This window comes from Sander vitreus, unplaced genomic scaffold (assembly GCF_031162955.1).
Source record: "Sander vitreus isolate 19-12246 unplaced genomic scaffold, sanVit1 ctg416_0, whole genome shotgun sequence".
In the NCBI taxonomy this organism is placed as follows: Eukaryota; Metazoa; Chordata; class Actinopteri; order Perciformes; family Percidae; genus Sander; species Sander vitreus.
The window spans coordinates 1-22,153 of record NW_027595538.1 but is presented as its reverse complement, the minus strand read 5'-3'; the positions used below and the strand labels follow the sequence as shown (position 1 = coordinate 22,153).

The 22,153-nt window shown below is 40.8% G+C and overlaps 3 protein-coding genes and 1 pseudogene across 4 annotated transcripts; 3 read left to right on the top strand and 1 right to left on the bottom strand.

The window, feature by feature from the left end:
* Window positions 1–322: 322 nt before the first annotated feature.
* On the top strand, window positions 323–4,695 carry LOC144514032 (myelin-oligodendrocyte glycoprotein-like). The gene is made up of 2 exons (XM_078245221.1): window positions 323–389; window positions 4,286–4,695. The coding sequence occupies exons 1-2, from the start codon at window positions 338–340 to the stop codon at window positions 4,678–4,680; spliced, it is 447 nt and encodes a 148-aa protein (XP_078101347.1). The 5' UTR covers window positions 323–337; the 3' UTR covers window positions 4,681–4,695.
* Window positions 4,696–6,278: 1,583 nt separating this feature from the next.
* On the top strand, window positions 6,279–11,854 carry LOC144514031 (putative butyrophilin subfamily 2 member A3). Its single transcript, XM_078245220.1, has 3 exons — window positions 6,279–6,544; window positions 8,943–9,296; window positions 9,422–11,854. Exons 1-3 carry the CDS (start codon window positions 6,418–6,420, stop codon window positions 9,613–9,615), a joined length of 675 nt encoding a protein of 224 aa, XP_078101346.1. The 5' UTR covers window positions 6,279–6,417; the 3' UTR covers window positions 9,616–11,854.
* LOC144514033 (uncharacterized) lies at window positions 11,636–15,472 on the bottom strand. Its single transcript, XM_078245222.1, has 3 exons — window positions 15,328–15,472; window positions 15,049–15,238; window positions 11,636–14,935 (listed from the first exon to the last, which is right to left on the bottom strand). Exons 1-3 carry the CDS (start codon window positions 15,409–15,411, stop codon window positions 14,826–14,828), a joined length of 384 nt encoding a protein of 127 aa, XP_078101348.1. The 5' UTR covers window positions 15,412–15,472; the 3' UTR covers window positions 11,636–14,825.
* A 1,104-nt stretch (window positions 15,473–16,576) lies between these two features.
* LOC144514030 (coxsackievirus and adenovirus receptor-like) lies at window positions 16,577–22,145 on the top strand (annotated as a pseudogene). Its single transcript, XR_013501243.1, has 4 exons — window positions 16,577–16,687; window positions 18,585–18,915; window positions 20,545–20,901; window positions 21,026–22,145. The product of XR_013501243.1 is annotated as a coxsackievirus and adenovirus receptor-like (transcript).
* Window positions 22,146–22,153: the final 8 nt, after the last annotated feature.

The following is a 22,153-nucleotide window of genomic DNA, read 5'->3' as shown; positions in this document are numbered from 1 at the left end:
AATATACCAACCAGCACGCACTTTGGCTACCCGATTACAAGCACTGAATAAACGAGAGTAAACGTGAAACATAAAACACAATATGGTCAACTGTACTAAACAACAGCAACACCAACACAACTTTGGGGCCTTTTCTACAGTATGACACCACAGTACCTGTCTGGGAGTGTTCCTGTAATCAGAGAACAAACTGGAGGATACTTAATGGGTGGATCCCATGGTATAAAAAGCCAGTAACCTCCACGTGCTTTCTCAGAGTGGGACGTGGCTCCGACACACACAGACCAAGTGAGGAAGAGAACAGGGACAGACTGGATTCAACACTCTCTCAGCTCTCATGACTGCATTTCTGCACCTGTTGTTGTTACTTCTGTCTGAAGCAGCTTCTGGTAAATATCAGCTTTGATTGTGAAAAGATTTATGTAGACAAACTGATTTTATTGAGTATTTACGGGTTGTTTGTTGGTGATATTTGTAGATCAGGTACAGGAGCACATCAATGACTCACTTGTGGTTAAACTGACTGGTTATGTAACAACTGTTTCTATGGTGGATGGTTTCACACATTAGTCAACTAAAAAATGAAAGGATGTTTTGGCTGCCTGACAGAAAAGCGTTACGTCCATGTGTTTATTGAAGCAGGAGGTTTAAAAGAGACTTGAAGATGGCTCCAGTGTGTGAGGCGGGCCGTCAGCTGCTCTGACTGTTGTGTGTGTTTCTGTTGCTTGCAGTGGCGGTTCTACATTGAATTACACCCAGGGCAAGTCACCCTTCGAGCATATTTTGTGCAGAATTGTGTTCATTGTCTTTTGAAAATGTTGGAGGTGGAGATTTGTGCAACTTAAAAAGTGTTTCCTGTTGTAATTGCAATAGTTAAATAACTGGATTCTCTTAAGTGTGTTTTTTAAATGTTCTAATGAAAGATTTGTGCAATTGAGAAATACAATTTTCTTTTTCACTTAAGTGAATGACGGCGCCGTTGATTACAGGAAGGTGTTTACGTAGGTGGAGCTTCAATGCAGCAGGCTGAGAGGAAGTGGAAATGGAACTGGTGAGCAGAAAAAGTGTTGTTTGGCAGTACTTTCAGTCAAAAGAAGGCCATTCAAGTCCAGCTACATGTTCAATCTGCAATGCTGATTAGTCTGGTGGTGGCGAGGACCCTAAACAATACACAACATCACCGCTGTTACAACATCTGGTATGAAACATCTGGAAGAATACGAGCTGAGCATGAAGGAATCTACAGACAGCAGCCAGAATGCAGCAACTTCAGGAACGGCAAAGGAAGGACAGTCACTGTTTACTTCATTAATGTGTGGACTGTGTTCATGGACTGAGGACGGGACGAGGACTCAGCAGAACCTCAACCAGGGGATTCAGTATTCGGCCGAACCCCAAAAATCTGGATTTGGTATATCCCTAGTAATAAGAGAACAAAAAGGAGGATACTTAGTGGGTGGATCACGTGGTATCAAAAGGCTCAAAGCACATTATAAATTTGCACCCCCCCCCTCTCAGTCTGAGTCAGGATGTGGTTTGAGTTCCTGTTTAATGTTGGTAGAGAGAAACTGCAGCTCTTTATCATACAGTATGTCTGAAGCAGCGTTGGGTAAATATCAGCTTTGAGTGTGAAAAAATGTATATAGACAATAAGATTTGATTGGGTATTTACAAATTGTTCATATGTGCTATTGGTTTAAGTACAGGCACGCATCAATGACTCACTCGTGGTTCTTATGGTGGCTGTTAACACACGTAGTCAAGGATGTGCCAGGGACGTGTCTGCAGAGGCACGTCTGTAGGCCTCCGTGTAGAACCGCCACTGAGCAGGTGTAGAAGGAAAGAACAATGATTAATCACACTTAAAATTAAAAGCCAGAGAATAAAAGTGTGTCTTAATCCGCGGTTTAAAAATATCAACAGACTCAGCCTGTCTAACGGCCTCTGGCAGGCTATTCCAGAGCCGAGGAGCCACTACAGAAAAGGCCCTATCAGCGGCCATTTTTTCTATGATCGGGGCACAGTCAACATGCCACGGTAGGCTGATCTGAGGGTTCTGGTGGAGCTGTAGGGGGTGAGAAGTTCTGATATATATGCAGGGGCGAGACCCCAGATGGGTTTTAAAGTTTATCCTGAGGTGAACGGGGTGCCAGTGTAAGGATGCAAGGACATTTTTGGTTTCTTTGTCCTTGTTATTAACCCGGCCGCTGCCTTTTGGACTAGATGTAAGCAGGAAATGGTAGCCTGAGAAATGCAGAGATAGAGGGAATTACAGTAGTCCAGCCTGGCTGATATTAATGCATGGATGATTCTTTCTAGGTCTGAGGGTGATAGGAAATGTCTCATTTTCGAGATGGTTCTGAAGGTGGTTGGAAGAAACTGGACCTGACAACGGAATTTACCTGCCTGTATGTGGTGGAGCTAGCTAGAGAGTGACTGAAAAGAGGGAGCGGCATTAGAACGAAGCAGAGAATAGAATAAAAAATATATATTATATAATAGAAAATAAATAAAAAAATTGTTTAGGACGCTAGTGTGGGACAATGTATAAGCTGTTGCTCTATACAATTAATCCACCCGCAATCGTTGCCGTTCCCACCGGTCTTACTTTTTCACAATTAAAAATAAAAATGAAAAGATAAAAATATGAGAATAAAAGTTACAGTGCCGTATAAGAAATGAACAATTGTTGAAAGAAAGGTCTTCAGCCTTGATTATAAAAGAACTGAGAGTTTATTCTAGATATTTGGAGCATAAATTTATTATCTACAAAGTAGAATTACATGATGTGCAAAAGGAAATGTGGTTATGAAAAAATGTGAATAACACAAATGACATGAGACTTAACTAGTTTAATAAGATATGCTTATGTTATATAATACATACATTAATAACTAACCTAAAGCTCTTTGTATTTCAGTCTTCAGTGCATCTTAATCAAAATACTTTTTTATTTACATTTGTATGAAGTTGTTTTACTTTTATAAATTAATTATTTTGCATGTCATGGTCTTTGAACACAGCTAAAGCAGCTCCAAATATCAAACCTCATATTGAAGTTACAGTTGACCTAATGTAAACGTGTACAGGACGATGTAATCCTGAGAGACTACGGTCTAAATCTCACTGAGCATTGTTGGCATCAACTGAAGAGACCCTGTCTCTTTCCAACGTGTTTTTCAGTCACAGTGCTTTCTCAAGTGTCGTATAACAGATATTCATTCCATCCAGGCTGCTCAGAGTACTGCAGCGCTATGTAATATGTTATTCTGACTCCTTTTATCTATGATCATACAGTATCAGCTTTGATTAGTTGTTTGGTTTGGAATCGGTGTAACGTGACAAAAACACCAGGAATACGTTACTTATAAGTTAATAACTGTATTTTGTAACATGAACATACAGTACAGACCAAATATTAAAAGGTACTCAGGGTATCGGGAAAATATTACTAAAATGATTAACCTAGTCTTCACTTGTAAAGCACAGCTATGTAATGTAATGGTTTAAAGCTGTGTTAATAATTAACGTGGTGGCAGCCGGCGGGACATATATGACTACGTACGTTAATTAAAAAGTTAGGCAAACAAACAAAAGCTCATTCATCTTTTCATAACATCTAGCGAACGACAGTCGGAGTTTACCTCCGTAGGTCGTAGCTAAAGCAAGAAGCAAGCTAACGTTAGTTGACCACTGCTGAGCTAAACCTGTTTGCCAACCTTTCAGCATACGTTTTTAATGGAGGATATATTTATTCCACTGCACTTATCTTCTGAATTTTACATTTGGCAATTTCCCTTTGACATTTTCAATTCACCATTTCCATTTAGCAGGGTAAATCCAGACAGCTAGCTAGACTATCTGTCCTATCTGAGGTTTCTGTTGCACGGCTAAAACTACTCTTGACTATTTACTACGTCACTTCCGGAGTATTCCGCTGATTTTTACATTGTTATGGTGCAACGTGTTGTTGCTGGTGACAAAACCACTAACTAAATATGTACATTGAACTTGATACTGTTGTTAAAGACCCGCTGATACCTGTTTGATTCTCTGATATGAATGCCCGCATTGCATTGTGGGATATGGGCTTTGTATTTAGGAAGAACTTTAATTCACTTGGTGTAAGAAAAAATATTTTTACGTTAATTTGTTACAGTGTACCTAAATGATATAGCTTCCTTAGTACTGGTAGTATTAGCATTGGGATGTGCACCAAGTAGCAGACACACTGTCAAAATGTCATGCGAAATGTTCTAAGTTCCTGTTTTTTACTGTTTTCCAGACCTACAAGTGGTAATGGTGCGCCCTGGAGATGATGTCACTCTGCCATGTCAGGCTGCTGATTCCTCCATCAGAGCTGTAGAGTGGACCAGACCTGACCTGGAGCCAGAGTACGTCCTCTTATACAGAGATGGACACCTGGATCCAACCCACCAGCATCCATCCTTTAAGGACAGGGTGGACCTGGTGGACAGAGATCTGAAGGACGGAGACGTGTCTTTAACTCTGAAGAATGTGAGCAGCATCGACAACGGGACATACGAGTGTCGAGTTGCATCAGATGGTTCAAGACGTAAAAAGAGAGCAGTCTTTATTTCTCTTATATGGCATCAGGCTGCAGCAGCAGGCCGTCACTTAGGTCAGCTGAGGGAAGGCCCAGAGTGTGTGGAGCTTTAGACTCTAGAGAGAACTAGTCCTCTTGAGTCTGAACTCATCAGCTGAGCTGCTCTGCTGCACAAAAGTTGGTTAAGTTCAGGAGTTTTTCCTCCAAGTCATTCTGCAGTTAAAAGCAGAACTGACTATACATTAGATAAGGCAGTAAGAGTTGAGATACAGCAGCAGAGGAAGCAGCAGCCATCTTTACTCATCAGACAAACACACAGGGCACTGACTGAAGAACTCCAACGTCAGATATCTACACAAAAGAAGAGAAAAAACCAAACACTAAATAGCCATTAAAGTACGAAATGAAAGGCTGAAGTATTTTTTTTTTTGCAGCAATCCCTCATTATCCGCTCTGAGTACAAACCTGATCTCATCTAGGTTCAGAAACGAGATCATGGCTTTCAGTCAGGCAGGGAAAGGGAGGGGTGTGTGTGGTTGGAACACAAAGCTGATGACTAACACACAGACCACACACTCTCTCTTCCTGACTCGAGAGAGTCAATCCTGTCCAGAAACAAGGATTTGGACCGTCTTTAACCCCCCTGATGTAAGCTATGAGTTGTTTGGTTAAATGATTAATGTCCTAGAAATACTTTGTAGACGGAGTGACCGTGTTATTATCTAATGTAGGTTACTGATAATGTAGTTATGTTGTATATTAATGTGTATATTCCTATTATTCTCCCTGTTAGGACAATCTGTTAACCTTAAAAAGAAGAAGCTACGTTTTCTGTCACAACAACTAACCCAGGTAAGGTTACTCCTCACACTGATCCCCATATTTTATTTTAACCTGACTGCTAAACATTTCGGTGCCCCTGGTGCAAACAGAAATTAATGCTATTCTTACCCCACTGCTGCACACAGCAATGTATTCTATTAATACCCCATCTGGTACAAATATCAATATATGCTATTTGCACCCCTGTGCATTTACAGTACCTTGGCATATATTTACACACAGTTATCCATACTACTCATGTATTACACCTTTTTGGACTATTATCGTTGCAGTGTCCAATATTTCGCACACGTCAGAGAGACGCTGATACATACACTTGCGTATATAAATATTTGTTTTTTACAGGGTGGTAGGGGAAGATTCATGAATATTCATTAGGGAACTCATCACTGATTGGCTCGCCCTGACATTCTTACCCATAACACGTGTGTGTGTGTGTGTGTGTGTGTGTGTGTGTGTGTGTGTGTGTGTGTGTGTGAGTGATCAGTAAAGATGGCTGCTGCTTCCTCTGCTGCTCTAACTCAACTATTACTGCTTCATCTTCTTTATAGTCACAGTTTATCATTATTATTTTTTTCAAACTGCAAAATAACTTTGCAGAAAATACACGTAGGCTACTGTTGCTGCTATTGAACTGTGTTGTGTTTCACAAAGAGGTGTTTCTATTATTTTGTCATGCATATCAATGAGCTAAATAACTTCAGGAAACAGGGACATAATACATAACACGCTTGAATAGCATTTCATAGGCTAGATTTTAGAACGTTTTTCTAGACGTTTGCATCGTTTCCCATATCAAATAACAACGTCCTCTAGTAACCCTGAATCGCCTGGCGTGATCGACCCGCCCCTTAAACATGCGGATCAGTTCTTTATTAAAGCAGGGGAGCTGACTTTGGCTTCACACTGTCTCTAGATTAGCCGGTTTTCGGACCTTACTACCGACTTCAGACCGCCAGAGGAAAGCAAGTGATTCATAGAGTAGATACTGTCTGCCATTCCTATGCATGGTGCTCAGTCAGCGGCAGACTCAGGTCACAGATCCACACCTTGTTACATCAGGGACCGACACTCTCTCCACTGCCATGGCTCCATTAATGCTCCTGTTGTTCCTCCTGTCTGGAGCAGCTTCTGGTAAATATCTGATATTTGATCCGGAAAAGATTTCTGATTTATTACTGACCCGTGTTGTTATGATGCATGTGGTGAAAACACAGATACTTCCAGGTTTTGTACAGTGTATACATTAAACAGGGGCTGTTTTACCGCGACAGAGGTTTTAAGCCCGGCAGTTATTGTAAAGTAGCTCTACAGAGAAATAACAGACCGTAGAATGATGTGACTGACCAATGTCGTAGGCTAAGTAAGTGTAGTAAGTGTTGTGTTCGACTTTGTCAGTAACTTTGACATTTAAAAGAGGGATTGCCACAGCTGTATTTCTAACTGCGTAGTTTTGAATGAAAAAAATGTGGGGAAGGGATGGAGCGACAGACCGAGAGAGGGAGGGAGAGGGAGGGAGAGGGAGGGAGAGGGTTATGTGTGCACAGAGGTGTCAAAAGTATTCACATTCATTACTCAGGTAGAAGTATAGATACTAGGGTTTAAAAAGACTTCTGGAGAAGTTGAAGTATCAACTCACGCTTTTTACTTAAGTAAAAGTGTAAAAGTACTGGTTTCAAAACTACTTAAAGTATAAAAGTAATGTAAGGGGGGACAAAATGCCATTAAGGACAAAAAGCTTAGGCTGCATTTTAGTACAATGCAAATACATTAAAGAACCATATATGTGTACTACTGAGCATTAACATGTGTTTCATGGAGCGGAACATATGATGCAATGGTGGCAAAGTATTGCAATGGTGCAAAAAGTCAAACTTCAGAGGCATGTTATCGATAGCCTTTACTGGAATGTAAATGTCCATCCGAGCTGAGCTGCAGGAATCTGTGAGGGCAACGGATGTAAGATAACCAAACCGGACAAGAAGATTGGTGTACCCAGGGCAGGCGTAGTAACAATTACCCTTGTATGGTTGTCTATATAGGAGTAACAAGGCTGTTTTTAAAACGTAAGGAGGAGAAATTACAGATAATTGTGTGCGAATGTAAGGAGTAGAAGTAAAAAGTCTGCTGTAAAATAATACTCCAGTAAAGTAATGTATAGATACCCAACATTTCTACTTAAGTAAGGTACCAAAGTATTTGTACTTGGTTACTTGACACCTCTGTGTGTGCATCATTTCTTACATAGGACAGACATTGAAATTCAGTTAGTACAGGAGAAACACAACATGGACATTTTTTAACCAGATATTAAATAATATATTTGTTTAATGTATGTATTTAATATGGGAACCAGCCTTTAGCTTAAAGAGACTGAAATTAATTTATTCATGCACATTTGCAGACATTAGTAAAATATCACATTTTTTAGATCTGACTCATATTCTGTTGTGACATCAGGAAGTTTAATTTAGAGTCTGAATTGGAAAAGAGGGTTCTGATTGGCTGGGCGAATGGTGCCATCCTATCACATCACAGTGCTGTATGCTAATAACTCCAAACCAGGGTTACGTCTACAGTTGCCGGTAGAAATTATAAGTATAAGTTTATTTATAGTATATAGCACCTGTAATGAGAAATTAAATTCATTAGAAATGAATGGCTAAAGCTTAGACACCAAAGATTAGAAAGTTTGGAAACCAAAACGACAAGTTAGGATTAAAAAAAAAAAGACTGTAGTTTGGATTGAAACACTCCCTGGACATGAACACCTGTTTCCTGGTGAAAGTCTTGTGTTTTCTCCTTAACTTCTTCAGGACATGAACACCTGTTTCCTGGTGAAAGTCTTGTGTTTCCTCCTTAACTTCTTCAGGACATGAACACCTGTTTCCTGGTGAAAGTCTTGTGTTTTCTCCTTAACTTCTCCAGGACATGAACACCTGTTTCCTGGTGAAAGTCTTGTGTTTTCTCCTTAACTTCTCCAGGACATGAACACCTGTTTCCTGGTGAAAGTCTTGTGTTTTCTCCTTAACTTCTTCAGGACATGAACACCTGTTTCCTGGTGAAAGTCTTGTGTTTTCTCCTTAACTTCTTCAGGACATGAACACCTGTTTCCTGGTGAAAGTCTTGTGTTTTCTCCTTAACTTCTTCAGGACATGAACACCTGTTTCCTGGTGAAAGTCTTGTGTTTCCTCCTTAACTTCTTCAGGACATGAACACCTGTTTCCTGGTGAAAGTCTTGTGTTTTCTCCTTAACTTCTCCAGGACATGAACACCTGTTTCCTGGTGAAAGTCTTGTGTTTTCTCCTTAACTTCTTCAGGACATGAACACCTGTTTCCTGGTGAAAGTCTTGTGTTTTTTCCTTAACTTCTTCAGGATATGAACACCTGTTTCCTGGTGAAAGTCTTGTGTTTCCTCCTTAACTTCTTCAGGACATGAACACCTGTTTCCTGGTGAAAGTCTTGTGTTTCCTCCTTAACTTCTTCAGGACATGAACACCTGTTTCCTGGTGAAACTTTTTCTTTGTTTCAGACAAACTTGTTGTGCACCCTGGAGATAATGCCACTTTGCCATGTCAGGCTGCTGATTCCTCCATCAGAGCTGTAGAGTGGACCAGACCTGACCTGGAGCCACCAGACTACGTCCTCTTATACAGAGATGGACACCTGGATCCAACCCACCAGCATCCATCCTTTAAGGACAGGGTGGACCTGGTGGACAGAGATCTGAAGGACAGGAACGTGTCTTTAATTCTGAAGAATGTGAGCAGCATCGACAACGGGACATACGAGTGTCGAGTTGCATCAGATGGTTCAAGACGTAAAAAGAGAGCCAACATCGACTCTGAGCCAATCAGAACCATCCGTCTGCAGGTTACAGAGCCAGGTGAGTGAGTCTCTCTCAGTGAGTTTTTCTGAGTATCAGGTTGTAGCTGCAGTTTCTAACATCAGAGGATGAAGACTGCTCCACTATCACACATTTACTGACTCATATGTTTCATTCACCTTCAGGTCCAGACAGTGGACACCCCAAAGATGGAAACTCCTCTCCTGGAGGCCGATACCATGGACTGGCAGCAGCTGTTGCAGGTGGACTGGTTCTTGTAGCTGCTGCAGTGGTCGGTGTCCTGATATATAGAAGACGTAACCCCCCATCAGTACCTCCTGCCACTACTGATGAAGCGGCCGCCGCTACACTTGTTTGACAACTCACAGGGACTAGAAATAGTCTCTTTTGTTGTTTTTTTTAATTTTGAGATCAAATTGAATGAATGAATTAGATATTTATTTCGAACAACCTAAAAAAATAATATATATACATCTTCGATTAACAAGTAAATCAATCTAATTGGCAGTTTCATACATCAGTGTTTTCCCGGTCATTACATTACACAATGGAGCTTTAAAGTAAAAAGAAGGCATTATCAGCGCAGCTTCAACGTGGAGATTTTCAACTCTTATACAATGCTGGGTAAATAAAATAGCATCACATGACAATGCCAGAAAAAAATAATAATACGTTCACCTCTAAAGAGCCAAACATCTGGTTGGATCCCGTTAACCAGTGAAACAAAAAAAAAAACCATTGTGATGTCGAGCTGACAGAACTTCCCCGCGTTGGTGAGCTGGAGTGTGATGTGAACGGACAGGAGAGCGATCAGAGCAGAGGCGAGAATTTAGCGGTGAAGATATATATATATATATATATATATATATGTGAATGTACAGTAGGCTAGCTGGAGTCTTACTGTAACTGCAACATCATCTTTGTATACAAAACTCTGACATTCCACCACATCTCAGTGTGTCTAGATTTAACACACACGTTCATGACCCTAAAATCAAGACATGTACAACGTACAGGGGTTTATTTGTGTGACGTATTACTCGTTTGTGCATGCTGGTCACTTTCAGGCCGTGCTAAGTTAACACCAAAAATAATGTGAACTGTCCGCAAAGAAAACATTCGGCATTGATCATTGCAGTGTGAACGTGGCCTATGCCGTATGGTAAAACGGGCTGTGACTGCAGAGTAGCAGTTCTGCTGCAAATGTTTAGTTAAAGTAAAAAGAAGGCATTATCAGCGCAATGTAGGCTACTTCAAGGTGATTTTCAACTCTAATACAATGCAAAAAAATACACAAGATGGCGGCCTCGGTAAAACGCTCTCTCGTTTGTGTTGTTTTTGTTTATTTCGTGGAAACTAGCCATGCAAACCGGATTATTTTCAGCAGAGAGGAACTGTTTTCTGTCAAGCAACAAACTAAGATTGGTGTATGGTTGATGTAAGATGTCACCGTTCATTCCAATATGCTTCTTGCACACTACTATGCACTATTACCTCTATCCCACTCCATGTGTACTTGTCTTGATATTATGTCTCATTTGTATTGTTGTATATTATGTTGACATGTGCCTATATTTATATTGCTGTCTCTATTGTTTAGTATGTGTCTACTATGTGTCTATTTGTTGAAGATATGGTGAGTTAACACCTACCAAAGTCAAATTCCTTGTGTATGTAAGTATACTTGGCCAATCAATCTGATTCTGATGCTGGACAGTTCAAGAAATAATAATCATATTTTGATATGCTATGTGATATTTTGTGAGTAGACTGAATCCGCAAAGTTCTCTGTTAGGTACATGTAGTACAATGTTTTCCTCTGGTACAAGTACACAGTGAGGCTGTAGTGTACAGTACAGTTAGTTGCATATCAAGTGCCTTGGGGTCATGAGGCCAAGCCAATCTAAACATGCCTACTAGTATTTTATAATGACGTGTTCTTCTACTGTACCTGTCATCAGTTTGTGTGTTTGGTCAGGTCAGGCATTTCATTTGTTTATTTTGTATTGTTTTTTTTTTTCTCATCCCTTTATGGATTGTGTCATTTGTATAAGCTAATAGAGGCTGCTAATGTGAGGTTTACACTAGGGAGTTGATTCAACTGTGAATACGGTTGGATTTATTAAATCATCCAATGTAGCTAATAATATCTCACATCTAACATCTATGGGGAACTGAGTCTGTCGTTAAATAAGACTCCAAACTGTATTTACTATCTACAATGTAGAATGACATGATGTTTGTAAACGGAAATGTGTTATGAAAATGAATTATACATCTGACGTGTACTAGTTAACGTGCTCATATTCTGCTCATTTTCAGGTTCATGATTGTATTTAGAGGTTATATCAGAATAGGTTTACATGGTTTTATTTAACAAAAACAACATTTTTGTTGTACTGCACATGAGTTATTTCACTTTGTAAACCTATAACGTTCACAACCAAGATATATAACAATAAGGTGAAAAAGCCATGAAGCATAAATATGACCACTTTAAATAAAGACTTGAACTTTGTTACATTTATATCATCATGTTTTGCTACTTTTGTATGAATAATTTCCCTGAGCAGATCAATAAAGTGTTCTGAATCTGATATTCATTGTTTTTATTTATATTAGCAGTTCACATTTTGTTCTTTTGGCTGACCCCAGGTCTGCTGTGCCACGTTTATCCCAACGCCACACTGTTTCCTTCTGTTTCCACTGTTGTACTTGTACACATCAGGTACATCCCGTTACCTTATTTGTTTCCCCTCACATGCGCCTATTCCTCGTCTCATCTTTTCTTCTTTAACCAACAAAAGACCAAAGGCTGACGACGCCAGTACCATTTTCAACTGTTCATCTGACAATGTTTTCTCTACAAAAAGGGAACTTACATTATGAGCGGTGAGAAAATAGTCTTTTCATATCATGATAGTTTATATATCCACAGTCCTGTCTGGCTTCTGGTTTTCACCTTTTTTGAATGACGAATAGATTATCACCGCCCGCTGGCATGGAGAGTTATTTCTTCTCACGCATGCGCAGAACGTACGTGGTGGTTAGCCGTCAGCTGTAGGCTTTGCGGTGTGCGACGGGAATCTGGGCCCTAAGACACGGGGGAGATGCGAGGACAAACGGATCCTCAGTTGGGAAATGGGACACTCTGGTTCACTCCAGCATTACTTTTAAACAGCGTCCTTTACCTATGAGGCGTGCACAGTTGTATCACCTGTCACTTGACGCTAAAGAAATCCTACATTTAGTCTAGTCTGCCCACCGCCGGTCGGTGTTAAGGCCAGATCCAGAATTTCTCAGTGATGGAGAAAAGTAGATGTGATTCCAGCCACTTTTCAGTTGTTCTTTTAAAAAATTAAAGTGAGAAAACAATATTAATCATAGCAAAGCATCTCTAAAACGTGTCTGTTGGGGTACTTTAAAACAAATGAAAACTGTATTACATGTGGAGCAATAACACAGATTTACAGGTTCAATCTTGGCCTCATATTCTCAACATGCTCAGATTTACAACTGGCAGTCTGCTCATTAACCACTGGATTACACTTCTGCAACAGTCACACACATTACTATAAATACTGTGGGAGAGTTTATGCCGGCCATTGAGAGAAAAACAATTTCCAAAGACAGAAAGAGCATTGATCTTCCTCATGATGACATGTCACATTATTATGTATGATAACGTTCCTTTTAAAGATCAGGTTTTCTCTTGGCTTCATTTTGTAATTTGAGTTTAACAGAGTGAAACATTGTGGAGCACAATTTGAACAAAACTATAGGTGAAGAATGAAATAAATCTGTATGACTCAACATGTCATGTCCCGTAATCAGAGACGACGCCATTTAGAGTGTGGAGCATGCAGTTTGAAATTGGCGGGTCATTCCTTTTCCATGCCCATCTAAATGGGCAGTATTGAGTGTTTGGATTGTGTCGTTTAAAATAGCTCAAAGCACATTTTAACTTTGCACCTCCCACACATCTCGGTGTGGCTGAACTGAAGCTGCTGACTTTATATAAACAGCTGTTAACAGGCAGAGTTGTTCTGCTAGGCAATGGCTGCCCTCTTGTGGCAGCTTGTGAAAGGAAGCCTCTGCTCTTGGCTTGACCTACTTTCTTGCCCTCAGTGAAATTACAGCTGCGAGTAACTGTTGTAAAACTCTTTGTATGAAATATAGATATTAAACAAAATACCTAACAGTGTAAGGATGATTCAGAGGAATGTCTAGCTAGTATTAGTTCTGAATATTAATGTTGAAAGACTTGAACAGTGGAGCTTGTAAAGTGAGGAAGCTGCAGTGGCTAAGACTGAACATGGAACTAAACATTTATTTTTTAAGGTACCACTATACTGTAGTCAGAAAACAAGATGGTATATGTTATCTTGGGCAACAGTAGTTAGTGGTAATGCGGTAATGTCAACGGCTCTACGTAATTTCCGACAACCCGTTCCACAGGGAAGCGTTCTGGGCCCTCCCTGTTTTCTAAACTACGAGGTCTTGAAACATTGGAGCTTCTCTTCAGATCAGTTCAGAAGTGATGCTCCGTGGTGACAGCGTTGATGTCATCATCCAATCCCTCCTCAACCTGGGTGTGTGGGGTCGTCACCACGGAGACAGGCACGTCATTTCCTAGAGTCAGAGCAGGTTAGAAAGAAAATGTAGAAGATTGATCAGCTAAAAAGAACAGAAATCAGAAAACTTCATTGATCCCCTCAGGGAAATTGTTACATTTCAGTTGCTCACAGTCTACTCTCCAATTGCCAGTTATACCTCCACAGTGCTGTGGAGTAAGGTCTGGCTACACCACAGATGCATTCTGGGATAGGAGAAAAAAAAAACAGCTCTGGAGAATACATACTAGATGGTTTTCTTTCCAGGGTTTGGCTCATTGCACCTCGTGACTGAGTGGATTGGACAGCTGTACAGTTTACCGACTACTAACTAGCTAACAGCTGCTAACTACATTTAGTGGTAACTTTAGCAACATTATCTGTCCAAAACTCATTAAATCCTCTTGGTACTGCATACACAGTCGTAAACTGGTCTTATAACGTTGATGACATCTTTATGACAAGTTCAAATGGTTACACTTTACTTGAGGTCAAGATGAAATATTCATGGCACATTTATAATGGTCTTATGACAAACAATGTAATGTAAACCTACCAATGTCAAGTTGTCATAGCAAAGACATTGACAGCTTATGTTGTCTTCATTAATGTCAAGTTGTCATAATACAAACATCTCATACAATTCCAAGCTGCCATTAAAAGTGTCATAATTAACCGAAAGACACTTAATGACAACAGTCATTCACATTCAATGACCTGTCATATGTCTTATGCACACTAGGGCTGAACAATGTGAGGAAAATATCTGAAGAGATTGAAAACTTGGCATCTAAACAAACATGACCAACAGCACGACTTACAGCAGAACCTGAACAACTATCTGCTGCTAAAGTCCAGTTCAGACCAAAGATTTGCAATGAGACAAAACCTTTCAGTTCTGCCCTTTTTCTGATCTATGAGGAATCAAAACACTTGAGCTTCTTTTCAGATCAGTTCAGAAGTGATGTTCCGTGGTGACAGCAGTGATGACATCATGGTCATCTTCCAATCCCTCCTCAGCCTGGGTGAGCGGGCTCGTCATCACGGAGACGGGCAGGTCATTTCCTACAGTCAGTGCAGGTTAGAAAGAAAATGTAGATAATTGATCATCAACACCAAAGTGGTGGTATGAGATGGATTGATTGATTGTAAGGTCAGTGAATGATTCAGAGTGTTACCTGTTGTCCTGCCTCGATATAGAGACAGTATGATGAAAGTGGAGATGCAGTACGGACAGAACACCACCAGGTGGCAGACCAGTCTGATCACAAGGGTGGAGGGGGTCTGAGGTTGTGTCAGGAGGCGGAGCTGTTGTTGTGTAGGGGGGCGGCAGAGAGCTCGAAGGAGGGCCTGTGGTTTTTGGTTTCCCTGTACTCTCTACAGAGAATCCAAAAACCACAGCTGTCAGGTGACTATCTGGATGAATGAACTCCTGAAATCAAAGGTAACCTCCTCACCTGCGACAGAGACCCAGCTGGATGGAGACTCTCCATCACTGCTGATGTTGCACTTGTAGAGGCCTTCATCAGACCTGGAAACATGGTGGATGGTCATGTGACCTGCAGGCTCAGTCCTGATGAAGGAGCCATCTTTATAGAAACCAGCTGTTTTCAACATTTAAAGGAAGCACATTCCTATCTGTAATTACAGTTATTATATACATAGCATTTCTCCAGGTCAAAATGATATTCTCACTAGTCCGATATCTACAACTTTTGATTCAACATGTTGAATATCTGAAATACATTTTGACTAGTAGCACAAATGTCATTTGAAATAACTAAAGTTAGAAAGATGACTTGAAGCAACGCAGTCTTAGGAATCTATCTGATCTGATTCTGGACAGAACACATGTTGTGTGGCTGATAGTTACGTTTAGACGTCAGAGAGACTAAATCTGATCAGATTACAGATCATCTATTAAAATCAGCAACTGATCACATGTAGAGCATGTTAACAGCTACTCTGTCATAATGAAAACAGCTGGAGACTGTGTAGGAGCTGATATATGGGTCTGAGAACATTTTATTGAATCGGAATCGGACCACAGTGTTTCTGTCACTTCCTGTTCAGTCTGAAAGCTGCTGACATCAGTTGGTGAGTTGAGAGCGGATTTAGTTTCCGCCCCGCTGCTGCTTCCGTTGCCATATCGTCTACTTTAAAAAGGGGGAGGAGCAATGTTCTACAACGAGTCTGATGACAGCCATTTTGCAGAGTAAACGACGGTGTGGTGCAGGGTGAGGCGGTCGCTTCCTCTCCGACATAAGGCTTCATTAATGGTATGTGTGTTCCTGTTATGTGTATAATGTTAGTTAAACTGGTGTGTTGTGTTTGTTCCGTGTTTATAGTGTGAAGGTCTGAATATATCTTATTATATATGTGTATGAGAGAGAGAGAGAGGGGGAGAGAGGGGGAGAGAGAGAGAGAGAGACAGAGAGACAGAGAGAGAGAGAGAGAGAGAGGGAGAGAGAGGGAGAGAGAGAGAGAGAGGGGAGAGAGAGAGAGAGAGAGAGAGAGAGAGGGAGAGAGAGAGAGAGAGAGAGAGAGAGAGAGAGAGGGAGAGAGAGAGACACAGAGAGAGGGAGAGAGCAGAGAGAGAGGGAGAGAGAGAGAGAGAGAGACAGAGAGAGAGAGAGAGGGAGAGAGACAGAGAGAGAGAGAGAGAGAGAGGGAGGGAGAGAGAGAGAGAGAGAGGAGAGAGAGTGGGACTGCCTCACAGTAAACCAGTGTGTATGCAGTGTGACAGCAGCAGATCTGTCTCAGCTCTCATGGCTCCATTAATGTTCCTGTTGTTCCTTCTGTCTGAAGCAGCTTCTGGTAAATATCAGCTTTTATGGTGAAAAAGACTCATGTAGACTTTATTTCTGACCTGCGTTGTTATGGTGAATGTGTTTAAAACCCAGATCAATTATTTACTTTGATAAAGAAAAAAGCTAATTTTTTATGATAATGAGACTACAGTAGATTTTGGTGTAAAAAAAACAAACATGTGTAACATACCTATTTTTCATGTGATATTTCAAAATGTAGGACGATATGAAGTATTGTGTAATGTTGTTAAATTGATGGGCAGACTGGACGGGAGAGAGAGAGAGAGAGAGAGAGGGAGAGAGAGAGAGAGAGAGAGAGAGAGAGAGAGAGAGAGGGGGAGAGAGAGAGACAGAGAGAGAGGGGAGAGAGAGAGAGAGAGAGACAGAGAGAGAGAGAGAGACAGAGAGAGAGAGAGACAGAGAGACAGAGAGACAGAGAGAGAGAGAGACAGAGAGAGAGAGAGAGAGCTACTGCTTAAATAAGGGGAGGGAAGAAGTGAGGGACCATAGACTGTAGAGAGAAACAGGGAGGGAAATAGCTGACGTGCATTGGGCTGTGCTGTGTTGTGATTGGCTGGATTAATCAGACACAGAGCTGTAGGGCTGTAGTCAGTAGTGACAGGAGTTGAACACAAGCGGCAACACATTTCCTACAGCAGGACACTTGGTGTCTGTTATTTAGTGCTGTTTTACAGAAAGAGATCAAACAATGACAAGTACATGACAATATAAAACACAACAAAATAAATAGAGGTCATCCACGTGCTCCCAAATATAAAATAAATTACGGATAGTAAGAGAATTGCACAAATAAAGAATGCAAATTGCCCCAGCTTACATCCAGGACATGGTCAAACCCTGTACCCCAGCCTTGAGGTGCTCCTGTACTGCAGTGTCTGACCTCTGAGAGGGAGACCTCTACCTGTTGGGATCTGGTTGTTAAAGGAGGAGTAAAACCATTTGATTATAGGAGGGTTCACATTAATTTTGTTTAACTTCTGTAGAAGCAGGTGAGGTTGAAGCGAGTTGAAAGCTGAGCTAAAATCTGCCATAGGCCTTAGGGTTCTCAAGGTGTTTGCTGATGAGGTGTCACGCTAATGACAGCATCCTCTGTGCTCTCACCTATATGCAAAACCGGTAGGGGATCCATAGAAGCGGCCACCTCTGTTTTAAACCTGTTTACAATGACACTTCATTACTACTGATGTTAAGGCTATCTGTCTAAAACTCATTATTGACAGATGGGCATGTTACTTTCGTACAGGAATGATTATGGACTTATTCCAGAGATCTGGCACAGTGTCGTCTCGTTTTAGAGACCATCCTCCAAAGTGCTGAAGGAGGGGTCTGGCTATCCTCATAGCATTCGGGGATGGGAGGAAAACCTGCTCTGGTTTAATGGCATTTCTTAAAACCAATCAGAATCGCGTCATGGGTGGCGCTAAACTCCACACAGAGCTGCTGCAAAATAGTCGTGGCGAGAGAAAACTCAGATTGGACAGATAGTCTAGCTAGCTGTCTGGATTTACCCTGCAGAGATCTGAGGAGCAGTTAACCATAGTCCTCACAAATCAGCCGGAGGTTAGAACGCCAACACAAAGGAAGAGGAAGGGAACGGAAAATACATCCATCCACCGGAATTTCCTGCAGCACCAGAGCAATCCCTGAAGTGGAACGTGAAGGACATAGACTAGACACAGTGTGACTATTAAATGATTTTTGATAAATAGGGCACAATGTTGCTTTGAATTAAGTCTTGCCTTGAATAGAATTTTACAAGTGATGACACTTTACAACTCAATTAGTTTTGAAACTATTGATTTTGTGAAATTAGTTTTCCTACATTGTCCTGTCTGTTGAGGTCTTTTGAAATAACATGAAGTTTTATTGTTATTGTTTTTCAGACCTGATTGAGGTAACAGTGAACCCTGGAGATGATGTCATTCTGCCGTGTCAGGCTGCTGATTCCTCCATCAGAGCTGTAGAGTGGACCAGACCTGACCTGGAGCCAGATACCGTCCTCTTATACAGAGATGGACGCTTGGATTCAGAACTACCAGCATCCATCCTTTAAGGACAGGGTGGAGCTGGTGGACAGAGATCTGAAGGACGGAGACATGTCTTTAATTCTGAAGAATGTGAGAAGCATCGACGTTGGAACATACGAGTGTCGAGTTAAAACTGGTGATACTGACCAAATCAGACTCATCAGAACCGTCCGTCTGCAGGTTCCAGGTGAGGTATTCTCTCTCTGTGAGTTTTTCTGAGTATCAGGTTGTAGCTGCAGCTCCTCTAGAGTCTCCCATGATGAGTCAGAGAGAATCAGTTCAGATCTCAACATTTAGGGAATATTTTACTCCTGTAAAAGTACTGTAAGAAAAGTTACCTTAAACTAGGCCTTTGACTCAGAACTTCATTATTTGAATGGTTGATATTCAAACCAATATTAGGCAGCCCTTAATATTCAAACCTGTTATGGGCATTATTTTTTGTAAATGTGTTAGCTTGTCTACTCGCTCTGAAGCTACCGGTTATCACCGTCACTCTCTCACTCTACGCACGCCGGCTCGACGCACACACCAGCGCACAAGTATAAACACCAGAGCACTTCCGTAGGCTACGGAGAAAGATCTGATCTTCCTGTCAACAGCAGACAGTTTGTGTTTAATCCAGGGTCTGTCTTTTAATAATAATAAAACAGTCGTAGCAGTTTTGTTTTTCTTCTGAAAACATCACTGCCTGTCTGAAAGGCATTTAATGCTCAAAATATTATTAATAAAATATTCAAATATTAATAAACAAACAAACTTTGAATGTGATTTTTGGGCAAAAGTCATGAGCTAACGCTAACGTTCACCACCGCCGTTAGCATCAGCATGCGCTAACGCTAACGTTACTTGTCAACGTAGCACGTTAAAGGACAGTTCCTAGGGGTTATTAACATACGTGTACCGAGTCGACCGTTCTCTGGGACATGTTTTCATGTTAACCGAATGTGTCTCTAGCTTTAAACAAGCTACCGCATACCGGTGGTTAGCTGCTAACGAGGGTAAATCGCTGTTTTATACCACTAACAAGGCTCAAAATGGCACCACACTACACCGGTAGCATAATGAGGGTCCCTGCATGTAAATCGACGCATTGAGAACGTTGTAAGTGTACAGACAGTTTATTAAAAAGATGTTTTACATGTTTGTTTACATGCGGGCGCCATCTTGGACCCGTGTAACCTAACAGCTCAAACATCACTGCTTACCTTAGCCAGCCTACTGCATGCACAATATGGCTACAGTGGTGGGACTATCCATGTTTGAAAATACATGTTAATTAATTAAACATTTGAATTGTATTGCTTTTACTTTGTACATCAGCAAGCCTGCAATACTATGTGATGTAAGAGCTACCCAGCATAACATGGATATATTACAAGACCAAAACAAGGACTGGTTCTTTTTCTGGTAATTTAACTAATATTAAAACAATTCATATTTATTATTTATCATATTTATTCTTCAGAGGTGTGTGTTGTTGCATTTCTTGAGAGGTGACGTCAGGCTGCAGCGTAGACTCGGTATCTCCACGTACCTTTAACACAGAATCATTCTCTCACCTTTAGTGGTGAGAGACACTGACTATGAAAGAGATCAGATCTAATATTAAACATCATTTACTGAAGGATTAGACCTGAACTATTGATGAGTCATGTCAACACGTATCTCAGTGAGGAGGTTCTTCATGTGTTCACTTGTGGGAATAAAGTCCTGTGATATCTGTTAATTAACATCCCTTCTGCAGTGTTACACCTGATGGAGGTCTTTAGAAATACCATGACTTTTATTGATTACTATTTTTATTGTTTTTCAGACCTGATTGAGGTAACAGTGAACCCTGGAGATGATGTCATTCTGCCGTGTCAGGCTGCTGATTCCTCCATCAGAGCTGTAGAGTGGACCAGACCTGACCTGGAGCCAGACTACGTCCTCTTATACAGAGATGGACACCTGGATCCAACCTACCAGCATCCATCCTTTAAGGACAGGGTGGAGCTGGTGGACAGAGAGCTGAAGGACGGAGACATGTCTTTAATTCTGAAGAATGTGAGCAGCATCGACAACGGGACATACGAGTGTCGAGTTAAAACTGGTGGTTCAAGACGTAAAAAGAGAGCCAACATCAACTCTGAGCCAATCAGAACCATCCGTCTTCAGGTTACAGAGCCAGGTGAGTGAGTCTCTCTCTGTGAGTTTTTCTGAGTATCAGGTTGTAGCTGCAGTTTCTAACATCAGAGGATGAAGACTGCTCCACTATCACACATTTACTGACTCATATGTTTATTCATCTTCAGGTTCTGAGAATAGAAACTCCTCTCCTGGAGGCCGATACCGTGGACTGGCAGCAGCTGTTGCAGGTGGACTGTTTATTGTAGCTGCTGCAGTGGTCGGTGTCCTGATATATAAAAGACGTAACCCCCCATCAGTACCTCCTGCCACTACTGATGAAGCGGCCGCCGCTACAATTGTTTGACAACTCACAGGGACTAGAAATAGTCTCTTTTGTTGTTTTTTTTTAATTTTGAGATCAAATTGAATGAATGAATGAATTAGATATTTATTTCGAACAACCTAAAAAAATAATATATATACATCTTCGATTGACAAGTAAATCAATCTAATTGGCAGTTTCATACATCAGTGTTTTCCCGGTCATTTAAAATAACGCCACATATCCATTCCAGTGTGTCTCCTGTAGTAGACTGAATCCGCAAAGTTCTCTGTTAGGTACATGTAGTACAATGTTTTCCTCTGAAGTACAAGTACACAGTGAGGCTGTAGTATACAGTACAGTTAGTTGCATATCAAGTGCCTTGGGGTCATGAGGCCAAGCCAATCTAAACATGCCTACTAGTATTTTATAATGACGTGTTCTTCTACTGTACCTGTCATCAGTTTGTGTGTTTGGTCAGGTTTTTCTCATCCCTTTATGGATTGTGTCATTTGTATAAGCTAATAGAGGCTGCTAATGTGAGGTTTACACTAGGGAGTTGATTCAACTGTGAATACGGTTGGATTTATTAAATCATCCAATGTAGCTAATAATATCTCACATCTAACATCTATGGGGAACTGAATCTGTCGTTAAATAAGACTCCAAACTGTATTTACTATCTACAATGTAGAATGACATGATGTTTGTAAACGGAAATGTGTTATGAAAATGAATTATACATCTGACGTGTACTAGTTAACGTGCTCATATTCTGCTCATTTTCAGGTTCATGATTGTATTTAGAGGTTATATCAGAATAGGTTTACATGGTTTTATTTAACAAAAACAACATTTTTGTTGTACTGCACATGAGTTATTTCACTTTGTAAACCTATAACGTTCACAACCAAGATATATAACAATAAGGTGAAAAAGCCATGAAGCATAAATATGACCACTTTAAATAAAGACTTGAACTTTGTTACAT

Excerpts from the sequence above, each read along its gene's own strand:
- LOC144514033 (XM_078245222.1), bottom strand. The coding sequence starts at position 15,411 with ATGTTTCCAGGTCTGATGAAGGCCTCTACAAGTGCAACATCAGCAGTG. Across the intron at positions 15,239-15,327 it reads CAGCTGGGTCTCTGTCGCAG|GGAAACCAAAAACCACAGGC; the intron begins GTGAGGAGGTTA and ends TAGAGAGTACAG. Across the intron at positions 14,936-15,048 it reads ATATCGAGGCAGGACAACAG|GAAATGACCTGCCCGTCTCC; the intron begins GTAACACTCTGA and ends CACTGACTGTAG.
- LOC144514031 (XM_078245220.1), top strand. The coding sequence starts at position 6,418 with ATGGTGCTCAGTCAGCGGCAGACTCAGGTCACAGATCCACACCTTGTT. Across the intron at positions 6,545-8,942 it reads CCTGTCTGGAGCAGCTTCTG|ACAAACTTGTTGTGCACCCT; the intron begins GTAAATATCTGA and ends TCTTTGTTTCAG. Across the intron at positions 9,297-9,421 it reads TCTGCAGGTTACAGAGCCAG|GTCCAGACAGTGGACACCCC; the intron begins GTGAGTGAGTCT and ends ATTCACCTTCAG.
- LOC144514032 (XM_078245221.1), top strand. The coding sequence starts at position 338 with ATGACTGCATTTCTGCACCTGTTGTTGTTACTTCTGTCTGAAGCAGCT. Across the intron at positions 390-4,285 it reads TCTGTCTGAAGCAGCTTCTG|ACCTACAAGTGGTAATGGTG; the intron begins GTAAATATCAGC and ends ACTGTTTTCCAG.